Source organism: Ascidiella aspersa, chromosome 1 (genome assembly GCF_963924565.1).
Source record: "Ascidiella aspersa chromosome 1, kaAscAspe10.2, whole genome shotgun sequence".
Lineage (NCBI taxonomy): Eukaryota > Metazoa > Chordata > Ascidiacea > Phlebobranchia > Ascidiidae > Ascidiella > Ascidiella aspersa.
Window position 1 is genome coordinate 718118 of NC_139447.1, and position 11108 is coordinate 729225.

The 11108-nt window shown below is 37.4% G+C and overlaps 1 protein-coding gene across 1 annotated transcript; it reads right to left on the bottom strand.

The window, feature by feature from the left end:
- Positions 1-292: 292 nt before the first annotated feature.
- LOC146166415 (matrix metalloproteinase-14-like) lies at positions 293-7546 on the bottom strand. The gene is made up of 10 exons (XM_083390254.1): positions 7303-7546; positions 5521-5710; positions 4870-5009; positions 4167-4380; positions 3587-3718; positions 3172-3328; positions 2666-2846; positions 2096-2237; positions 1523-1679; positions 293-988 (listed from the first exon to the last, which is right to left on the bottom strand). The coding sequence occupies exons 1-10, from the start codon at positions 7390-7392 to the stop codon at positions 775-777; spliced, it is 1617 nt and encodes a 538-aa protein (XP_083246380.1). The 5' UTR covers positions 7393-7546; the 3' UTR covers positions 293-774.
- Between the last annotated feature and the right edge of the window lie 3562 nt (positions 7547-11108).

Sequence of the window (11108 nt, forward strand, 5' to 3'; positions counted from 1 at the left end):
CTGCTCGCAAGCTATCACCCATTTCTGACGGTTCACCCTTATTCACCCATTTTGGTTGGTTACCCCTGCAAAAATTTTATTCACTCTGGGGTGAACCATTCACCTGATTAAGAAACACTGCTCCATAATTCGGTCCCAGTGCTGAGTTTTCCTTGGTCATTGCTTGGACCGTATTTAGCCTCGCTGCTGTAGGATTTACACTTGTAGTTGCTGAGGAAACATATTCGCCTAATTATAGTAAACCTCTTGGTTTTTCACTGAACTGCTGGTAAATACAGCTGCAGGATTTTCTTAAATTCTTTATTTTCTTAAAACGATAGGAGGCACGTAAAATACGAAACACGCCCGAAACACTTGGAGTATAAAAAGTACGAGTAAAGTGCATCGCAGTAAAAATATCGGAAAATGTAGGAAATAATAAACAGCATAAAGACAACAAAGTAAAGAAAAGCAGCATTTTTAAATATAGTAGTGTAGCAACATCTTTGTTTCAAACACAGCCGACATATTTGGTCTCTTGTGTTTCAACTGAGCAGTTAAAAAGATATTTAAAAGTTGTAAAAGCAGAAACTTGCGTAAGCATAAATAATTTGTCGGCAATGAAAAAGCTAAAAATTATAAAAACTTGTCACAATAGTACATATAGCATACGAAGTATTGCAAAGTTGACCCTGATTTAAAAATATCTAAACAAATTTCGAACGTTAGGTGTCGCTAAAGGCGCAACAACTGAAACAGCGCAATCTTCCCAAGGTCGTGGGTTCAAACCCCGGCTCATAACATTGCGGCGTAAAGGGACATAACAACGCTACTGATGGCCAGAAGCAAGTGGCCTGTGGATGTAGATGCAGAGTTAGGGTCAGCAGTTGTAGTCCCGGCCCGGTTGGACATAAGCGTGTTGTCTTTACATCCAAGCCACCATTCGTCAGCCCGCCTAGGGTAAGGGTGCTGGGTGGATTGCGCAACTTGGATTCGCTCGTCGTCAAATCTGCGCAAATACGGAATCGGTTAATGCGGACCGAGATGTTTGGTGAATGGTGGAACTATGCAGGGCTGCGGACAACCGAAAACGAGCGTCATATTTGCTAATTTTGTTTTTAAAATGGTGTATAACCAGAATAAAATTAATCCGGAAATAGCCTAGTTAGTCGATTGTTGTAAATATCATTTTAATAGTAAAAAAAATTATTATTTTTCCCCAAGTGGCGGCTTTTAAACTAAAAGCTCTTTTTTAAGCATTATTTTTAAATGCTCCGCAAGTTTAACGGCAAGGCTTAATTTGTTTTTATACCGATTTTAAAAGTGCATCACAGTTTAAGCAAGTCTTCTGAGAGCTATTTGCTTGGGAATAAATTTGTTGGAAAAATTAGGTTTAAAAACAAAGTTAATAAAATGTATCGCTATACAGGGCAGGTTGAAACTCTTGTCTTTAGGGAATGTGTCTTTCTCACCTAAAGTAACTAGAGAAATGCCCGATCTTAATCTCACCTATACTAAATAAAACATCTAATATTATTCTCACCTATAGTACATTCCATCGGCGAAGAAGTAAGTTCTCTTGTTCCACTGAAGCGAAGCACTGACCCCAGTGTGGGGAAGTCCCTTCCACACCGATATAGACTTGGGGTAGCCCGGGTCAGCTCGCATCATGCTGGGGTTGTATCTCCAGTACTTGTTGCCTAATAAATTAACAGCTCGTTAGTGATTCGGAGGAAAATTGTTTACATTTCTGTTTGTTTAGTTTGGACAAATTAGTTATTTAATTTATTTAAATGTTACAGGCATATAAGATATAGATTTGTTTCGAAAATACGATTTTATATCTTATATTCGCTTTGAGCTAATCTTTATCTAAGTGTGCTTTAAATTTTCATGTTTAACCCAATTAAAAGACTCAATAAAGCATTGAAATGTTAAAAATGAAATAAAAGAAGAAAAAATAATCCGATGTAAAATATATTCGGCGAATTTTTCAGTTTTAAAGTAACTCAAGATAACTGATCTGTGTGGTGCCTTACACGCCATTACCGATCTCACGCCATCACTGATATTTAAATTGACAGTTGTAGGTAATATCTTGTTAAATAAAAGCTACCTTTCATGAAGTAGACTTTTCCGTTTCCGCTCCACACGAAAGCCGCGTCTATGTTTGAGGGAATCCCCTCGTAAACTGAGGATATGTGAAGGGGAAAGCCCCTAACTGGACGTCCGCCGGAGAAACGATAAACTTTGTGTTTCTGCGATAAAAGTAGGGTTAAGAACAAACCAATTCGCACTAAAATATCCAAGCAGCGTGTGACAAAAACGTAAAAACTAATTTGCGGTGATAATGAAGTGTTTAAAAATAGATTAAATAAAACACTTTTTTTTCAAAATAATGTGTTTAAAGCAATTACTTAAAGAAAAAAATGTAAAGTAAATACACGATTAAAAATGCCAAAAAATTAAAATAAAAAGATTAAACTGAAAGCGAAAGGATCTAAAGTTATTTTGGAAACTTTTAAAAGTGCCCATAAGTAGAAATAAATCGAAATACACTTTTTTTTAAATTCCGTCAAACAACTTTTAGCTTTAAACCATTTAAAATTATTTTTCACAAAATATATCAACAAATTTTTTTTAACTGGCACCGAGCTTCAAAATATCCCGAGCGCTAGAGTCTCACCTGGAATATGTCTGTGTGTTGTTCGAATGTGAGAGCGGCGTCAATATTGCCCCGAATGCCCCAAACCGCTTCAGTGCTTTGGGGAAACCCCTCATCTGCCCCCTGGTCGTTAAGCCTCCAGAATTGCTGGTTGAGGAAAGCGTAAGTGCTCCCATTGTTCAACCGCGTCATCGCGTCGAATCTGCGACAATATAGCGTTGTTATGGAAACGAAATAATGCATGGACGCAGCTAGTACGGATTATGTTCTCTTTAGAAAAAAGTTATTCTTTGGAATAAATGAGAAATTAGCCTTGGATTTTTATTATTTGTATGTTTTATTAATTTAATTTCAATTTTTATTGTTTTGGCACATAACGTTGAAACAACAACAAGACTAAAATTAAACTCCCAAAACTTGTGAGTATTATCAAACTTATTTTACTTTATTCGATTTTTGATCACATTCGCATGAAAAACTATAACAAAAATGACCCTGCTTAAAAGTGCCACAGTTGCTGTGCTCACCTTCCGTTGCATGCGCCCACTGGTGGCGATCGTGTTGTGGTTGTGGTGGTCACTGGAGGGCGTGTTACCACTCTCCTAGTGGTCGTAGTGACACGAGGCCGCTTGGTCGTCATACTTCCTGGCTTCTCAACGGAAGGTCCGTACAAATGCTGGATCGCTGGAGACAGATTTGTTTGTTTAAACTTTGGTGGCTTAGTTGTTGGTTGATTTAATGTGAGTAAATATAAGGAAACAGCTATTTATGGTTTATACTAAATAAAAAAAATATAAAAGAAGAAGGGCAACTATTCATAATTCAATTTTCTGTTAAATATAAGTAATTTTATGAAAAGATTTCATATAAAAGTCAGCAATCTCCCCTGGCGTTAAAAGATAAACTAACTTTAATTGGCCCATTTTATGACCTCATAAATACCTTGTATGTCGTCACTATGAAGTCCATCCGACTTTGAGTTGTAAAACGGCGCCATCAGGGCTTGATTGACGTCACTGTGGGAAAGTCCCAGACTGTGGCCGAACTCGTGAGCCGCTACAATCTTCAGGTTCACTTTAGGTGTAAAAGCAGACGTTAAACGTGAGGTTTCGTTGCAGTTCGCTTCAGTTTTGGTGGATTCCGACACTAATTTTAAAATTCTGACATTTTTTTTAAGTGTGACGTCATTGGGAATATTATTTAGGCAACCTCCAACAAGATCTTAGATAAAGCGTCCTACCGACTTTCTAATATATTTTTACGCAGTTCTTTTTATATTTGACGTCATTAAAGATATTCAAAAAAGTCGAGATATTAAACGAATCAAGCAAAATAAACGAAAAAAAAATATTAGGTAAGTGTTGTCAACGTAATAAATGCGTAAATTAATCACATGACGTCACTTCCAAAACATGACGTCACAATCCGCTTAGCGTCATGAAACGTCACAAATCCTTTTGCAAACAAAATAAACGTAAAAATCCTTAAATAAATCTCAAAAAATAAAATAACGACAACCAACCTCCTCTAGGTGTGCTTGTGATCTGCCAGGTCTCCCCCTCATCGAAGTGGGCATCCCCCCCAAACTGGGGAAAGTAGGCGTGGGCCAGGGTCTGCCCGGGTCCGTCAAACGGGTCCCCGTCGCCATGACTACCCGACACAAATTTGATCTCGATGTCGGCCTTGTTGTCTGGCGCCACCTCCTGGAAGGTGAGCTGTGATTGGTCTGACCACCACTGGCGGAAAAGAGCGAGAGTTTGTTAGTTGTTTGAATGAGTAAAATGTAAAGTATATAAATCAAACTTGTGCGTTTTAAAGCACGTTTTTGGTGGAAAATATAGACTAGCGAATTGTAACGAACAAGTATTAATACAATTACAATGGTTGTTTGTTTGGTCACAAAACAATCACCTATAGCCTGAAATAATGGCTAAGCCCGTTTGAAATAGTAAACCAAAAGGTTTTATTTAAAACCAAATCAGCCTAATTAAACTTAATGCTTTCAGATTTTTGACGTAAGTTTTCTAGTTGAGTAAGTTCGTGGATTTGCTGGCCATGCCATTTAATTCAAAGTATCACCACAACCTCAATTTGTGAACTTACAGAATGACAAGGAAGTAAATTATATCGACTTGGTTTATTTCTCAAATCCAGTTTAACGTTTATTAAATTTACCAAAACTACTTCGCCCGCGTTTTATTTGCCACATAGTTGATGTTGCTTACCTTGAATGCATGTCGCACTTCTGTTTTGACTTGATGCTGGGTTAAGTCGGGAGTGAACTTTGTGATCTTGTAGGTCAGGTGGTTCTTCTTCCAGGTGGATCCCTGCAGAGCGTATCTCTTCCTACGAGCAATGTCGGTTCCTGCAACACAAAAAATATGTTTTAAGTTAACCATTCACCAGCGCATTAATGAACTAAGTATATTAGGAAAAAACGATTGCATGCTTAGGGCATTAAATAAACTATTCACCCTTTAAAGGCTTTTTAAATGGGTATTTTTGGGTTACTCATGGTTTTGTATTAAGCTCTCTATTTCGTACTTTTCGCTGATCATTTAACTGATGTATCGTTTTCTTAATTTGTTGGTTTAATAACGTCGTAAGATCATATTGTATGATAAAGCTAGACACGTTCTATAAGATGCTAAGATATAAAAAGCCCAACGCAACCTTATTAAACGTCAGGACAATCCAGCTTAGACGTGACGGTTCTATGAGGAAGCAAAATGCGAGCATAGAAAATCATAGAAGCTAACGCAAGTGAAGAAACCGCGTATAAGTGATCGATAGTGGAAAGTGACGCACAATAACGGGCACCAGGAAGCAGTGCAGGAAGCGCTACGTTGAATAAGTGGAAGTAGAGTGGCACCAACCTGCTCTATCAGTATTTCCGCATCGTTTAGCTGACATCTTCTCCAGAGTAGCTCGATCCAATGTGCCGGTCATTTCGAGGCCTGCAAACCGCTGGAATGACATCACAGCTTCGGCCAGGTCTTGCTTCGACATCAGGTTGCCCTTGCGCGGATCCAAACCTTCAACGTGACCAAACCGCAGCAGGTAGCCCTGGAACAAAGATGGCGGCCGATTAGTGGCGCTTTCGTGACGCGTTGCTTGAACGCTGCTACTTTTAATTAGGCATTTTTGCGATTCAAATAAACCTATTTTTTAATTATTCAAATTCTTAACACAGATTTACCTCAGGTGCCTTTCCTTCACAATAGCGGCAATTAACTAAACTGGGCATGTTAAATATACGGAGTGTTTCTATAAAATGTGCCTGAAATATCTGTTATTTATATGCGCCCTCTTGACAAACCCACTTTAATAACGCCTTTAATCGACTAAAGTATTTTAATTGATCAACTATGAGCCTAATTATCGCCTCAGGGCTGAAGCCGTAAAACCAGACACACTTAAGATTAATTTCCGATCAACCCAGGATGTCTGGATAAAATTAAGTGTCAATTACCTATTTAAAGCGATTTCAAACCTAAATGTTAGATCTATTTTTAGTCACCGTTACATACTTGTCATCTCAATATGACGCACAATATTTGAATTACATCATGGGAATGTTTTCCAGATAGATTTCATGTTTCCTTATCTCGTACAATTTGAAAGCAAACATATTATTACGTAACACTCGCGTGTTCTTTGGTCATTGAACTTAAGTCTATCAAGCCCAACAGTGATGTCATAAAGATGTGTTTTTTTATCTATAAACAACGCTTTTAAAGAAAGAAAATTTTTAAATATTTTAAGTTGCAAATAAAGATTGGATATTATTGTTCACATAATTCTCAACAGCTTTATTCAAACGACAAATTTAAGAGCAGAAAATCAAAAATACTGTACTTAAAATTTTAATTTTTAAACCAATTTACCCCAAAACAAAGTTTGCCCTTTGACCGTGGCTTAAACCCGATTCAGCGTCAGGAATTTCGCGCTCGAGTGCCGAAGCGGTTTATGACGTCGTCGACATTACTGTTTTACGATTACGTCATCAAACAGCCGTAAAAGTTATGGGCGCGTTAATATCCGCAGGCTCAGCAGCAGATGGCCGCTTTAACTTGCTTATAAGGAAACGCTGGTGTTCAAAAAAGTTGGACTTTGTCTGTTTCACTTGCGCTGTGCCATTGAGACCAACACAATAAAAGTTTTTGAAAGTGGAAATTATGTTGCTACGCTTGATTATTGCGTAATGTGTAGGTACTTTGATTTCACATTTCACAAGCACTAAAGCTTCTCTTTGAATAATTCGAAACCGATAAAAGCAGATTTGGAAAAAAATTTTGAACACTACTCCTTTGCATTACGTTTTAATTGTTTAATTCTTCACAATAAGCACGCACTGCCGAATTAAAACCACAACGTTCAAGATAAAGTTGGAATACTTTCAGCGCGTTTTCGTGAATTGCAATCGCATCGCTCGCGGAGGGATATTTCCTCAACTAATTTTATTTACAAATTGCAACGTTGATATTTATCCGCGCAGCAACTTAGCGAAGCTATTTTTTTAAAAGCCGAATAATTTGCTGTAGTTTCTTTAAGCGCTTAACATTTTACATTTGCAAGTGCAATGTTTTTACTGAAGCATTATTTCGTCACCAGTAAACTAATATGACGTCAAAATACTGTAATGACGTAACACTTACCACAGCTTGTGAATCGGTGATCGCGTTTGAGTCGGCGATGGCGAATAAAAGTGCGGAAAACGTGAGGAACGGAAGGAGTAAAGTGCTCATCGTTCCGCTTGGGTGCTTCTTCTTGTGGCGGAAATAAATAAATATAATCGTGGCAGGTATAAAGCGTTTTAATTTAGCTGAAAATCATCAAGAAATGCGTTTAAGCAAAGATTTTAAGGTTATTTATACTTTGATTAACCATTATCGATGTTATCTGAATGAAATCCTCATTAAAAAGTATTTTTTTCGCTTTCACTGCCTCTCACATTAATGAAGAGGATTGTAATATACGAACAGTTACAATGTATAGCAAACATTTTTTTATTTAACTTTTCAGAGACTACACTTTCTCATTACAAATGCCACCTCTCACTAAAATAATAAAATTTTCTTATTAAATTTCAAACCACCGCAATTACAAAATGAAAAAAAAAACTATTTAGACAAACCCGCCAGAAAGGCTTCTAACTAAGCGACGAACCTAAGCCGCTTTACCCTTCCACTAGCGCTGCTTAAGCTGATGTGGTTCTGAACTGAGGCGGCCGCTCTATTTGTAGTTGAGCGAGGTGAGGGAGAAAAAGTGGGCGATTATTTCTGGCGAAGCGGTGCGTCATTTTTCGACGGACTTCGGACGATTTTTTCACCTGCTTCTGCTTTCTTGCTTGCAACCTTATTTGGTTTCAATCGGGCTCGTTTTATTTGTCCGTTGTGTGTTGGGGTTTATCCCACTGGTTTGCTGATGTTTAAAGATTTGTTCACACCCTAATGGACTTTGTATGTTGTGCTCATGTTACTTTATACGGTAAAATAAAATATCTTGCGAAGTTTTTGCAGCATTCATGTGCGAGGTTATGGAAAGGTTAACTATTCTGAGAAAAAAAATGGTCAAGTGTTGCACAAATAGAACCAATTCAAATGTTTAAATTCTCGTCAAAAATGTTACGTTTTTATTTGCATAATTATAAAACTTGCCAACCACAGATTGCTTGTTTTTTTCTCATTTTTATAATACACAATTTTTTTTCATAGTTGGTACTCTGTGATTTTACCAAACCTCCGTATCTAAGGTTAATAGGGCTTTATATATTGACCTGTAAATGCATCACAATGCAACGTAAAAAGTGGTGTAAATTATAAAATAAAGCCTAAATTAGATAAATAAAAGTGAAATTACGTGCTTTATAGAAACTTGAAAGTTGCGTTCCTCGGTTGTAAAACCCACAAAGTAAGAGGGTTGCACAATTGTGTATGAAGCATTGTTCGAACCTTCTCAGGGTAACAATTGTCATTACAAACGTCATAATAGTTAGAGAATGTAAGGTAGATATTTTGATTGGAGATATAGCATCAAACGTTTTGAAAAACGATCACTTTTAAATTATCATAGCGTCGTATTTTACGAGCATAATTCCCGAAGCCCTTTGGAAAATATCACTTGCAATCGTCCTATTAGGTTAAACTCCAGGCTTATAGCCTTGTAATGAAGCTAGGTTAACGAAAGTAAAGCCAAAAGCCCCTGAAACTCCTTGAGAGATAAACGTGTGTAGGTTTGAGTGTTTGAGCGTCAAACTGCAAAGCAAACACTCAGTTGGGAAATCACAGTCACTTTCTCCTCACTGTATCATGTTAACAATCAGCCCGACTGTGACGTTACACAGGCTAACAATCATTTTCGGGTGATGAGACCCGACAGGCGCTTGTAGCAAAATTACGACATGCAAAATATTGAAACAGGTGTTAAAGTTTTATTTGCTGTATTTTTTAGTTTCCGGTCATTTTATCTAAACTGGTTCTAAAACGACAGCTTCAAATCGTCGATTAAATTATATCGAAGCAATTTTATTTTGTTAAACAAGTATATTTTTGCCTTGACTAGTTGTAACGTTAAACAGGTGTTTCCGTTTGGAGCATAATGGTTGTAGGTTGTAGTAAAACGTACCATGAATATCAAAGTTCATAGAGAAGCAAGTGGCATTTTGAACGTTTCGAATAATTCATTTTCAACATGTTGAAAAAAATTTGTTTAGTAATAATCAGAGAAACTTCGAACGTTGTAAACACCGTGTCAATGACCAGACAATGTTTGTGCAGTGACGTCACAGTTGCTTTCGATTCACCCCGACTGATTGCACCCCCACAGCTCGGGGGCCATCGACCCAGGTTTAAATCAATGAGGTGATACTTTTATCAGTCGAAACAATTCAACCATCCGTCGGATCAAACGGGGCGCAATTCCACCAACAATTCGCTGCCGGCTTCTTTAGTCTTCTTTAGTTTTTAAACTTCTTTAGTTTAATCTTGTTGTTTGTCCGAGAAAAAAAATAACAATTTTTATCCATTTTTGTGCAATAATTAGTTTTATTATTTTTAACACCAGATGACAGATGGAATTGCTTTTATGTTATGCATTTCGCCTTTATCTTTTTATTTAGTTTAGGGTTATTATTGTAAAGCGATTAAATAAAATTAAAAATTGGGAACTTTAGGCTTCCATCAGTGCAACAAAAAAAACTCGCGTCATTTAAATTAGTCGCGTGGCAACCTGTCATTTTCTCTCGTCCAACCAAAAGCGCACCTGTTCCCGCCAAATCGCAGCTTCTTTCCTCTAACCTTCGCTTGCCCAAATAAGGCGAACCAGCTTAACTAGTCAGTCAGTAGTGACTTTCTCCTACCCTACACCTGTGGGCAACTTCGTCTGGCGAGAAAGCAGTTACTCAGCGCTTTCCAGGCGTGACGCGTTTCGTGAAAGTCGTATATTTGCTGATTCACGCCCAGCGCCTTTTCGTTGTGACAGATGTTCAGGTAATTAGTCGCATTTCAAGCAGCGATTATTTACCTGGTAACTTAAAATTTCGGCTCGATTTGAATTACGTAACCAGCTTAAGATTATCCTTTGTGAGCTAATGTTTGCCAACATTTTTCCAAGAGTTTAATGTTTTAACATTATATCGCTTATAACTTTGCACAGCATTTTAAAGTTTAAAAACAAATCAACTAAAAAGGCTGAAATCCTTTCATTTAAAAAATAATAAAAGGTAAAAGTTAATCAACGATCCGAATATTTAAAATTGTCTACTTAAAACATGGACTGTATTTTAAATATTGAATGCATATTTATTTCTGTGGTGTTATAACTTCGCCAGTGCAATTGCTCGCATTGAACACTGTCGCAAAACGCTAAAATATTTTTTGTACAGGCCTGATTCTGACCATTTAGGTCTTATTTCGTCGGATTTGGGACTTATTCCGATTTAGTTAGGCCTACCGGGAGCCTATTACGACTATTTATTTTCCTTTTAATGACGTCATTTAATAGTGCTGCGCGTCTGCGCCCACATTAACTTCGACTGGCTTTTTTGCCGGGCTCGTTGGTGTGGGCCTGTAACCCGAACGACTTCGGAGGCTTGAGTTTGAGGATGGTTTTAGGTAGGCCTATAAGCTGAGCTCTTTCCTTCCCATACGCTAAAAAGCGAAAGATACCATCGACGCGTTTCTCACGATTTGCGATTTGCAACAAATCGTTGGAATTGGCCCGCGGCCTCAACAAACTACAATAAATTTGTGCTTTCTACTGAAACCATTGCTGTCTCGTCGCAATAAAAATGAGCCATTTATAGCAGTTTTTACTTTGTGTATCGCCATTCTCACAGTATGTGTACTGCATTGTCTTATTACAATCGGTTGGTTATGTTTTAAAAAAATTAAACTTGGGTTTTTTGAAAATATATTTACAAACTTTAAAATATTTATACAAAAATCGTAGGAATGAAATATAT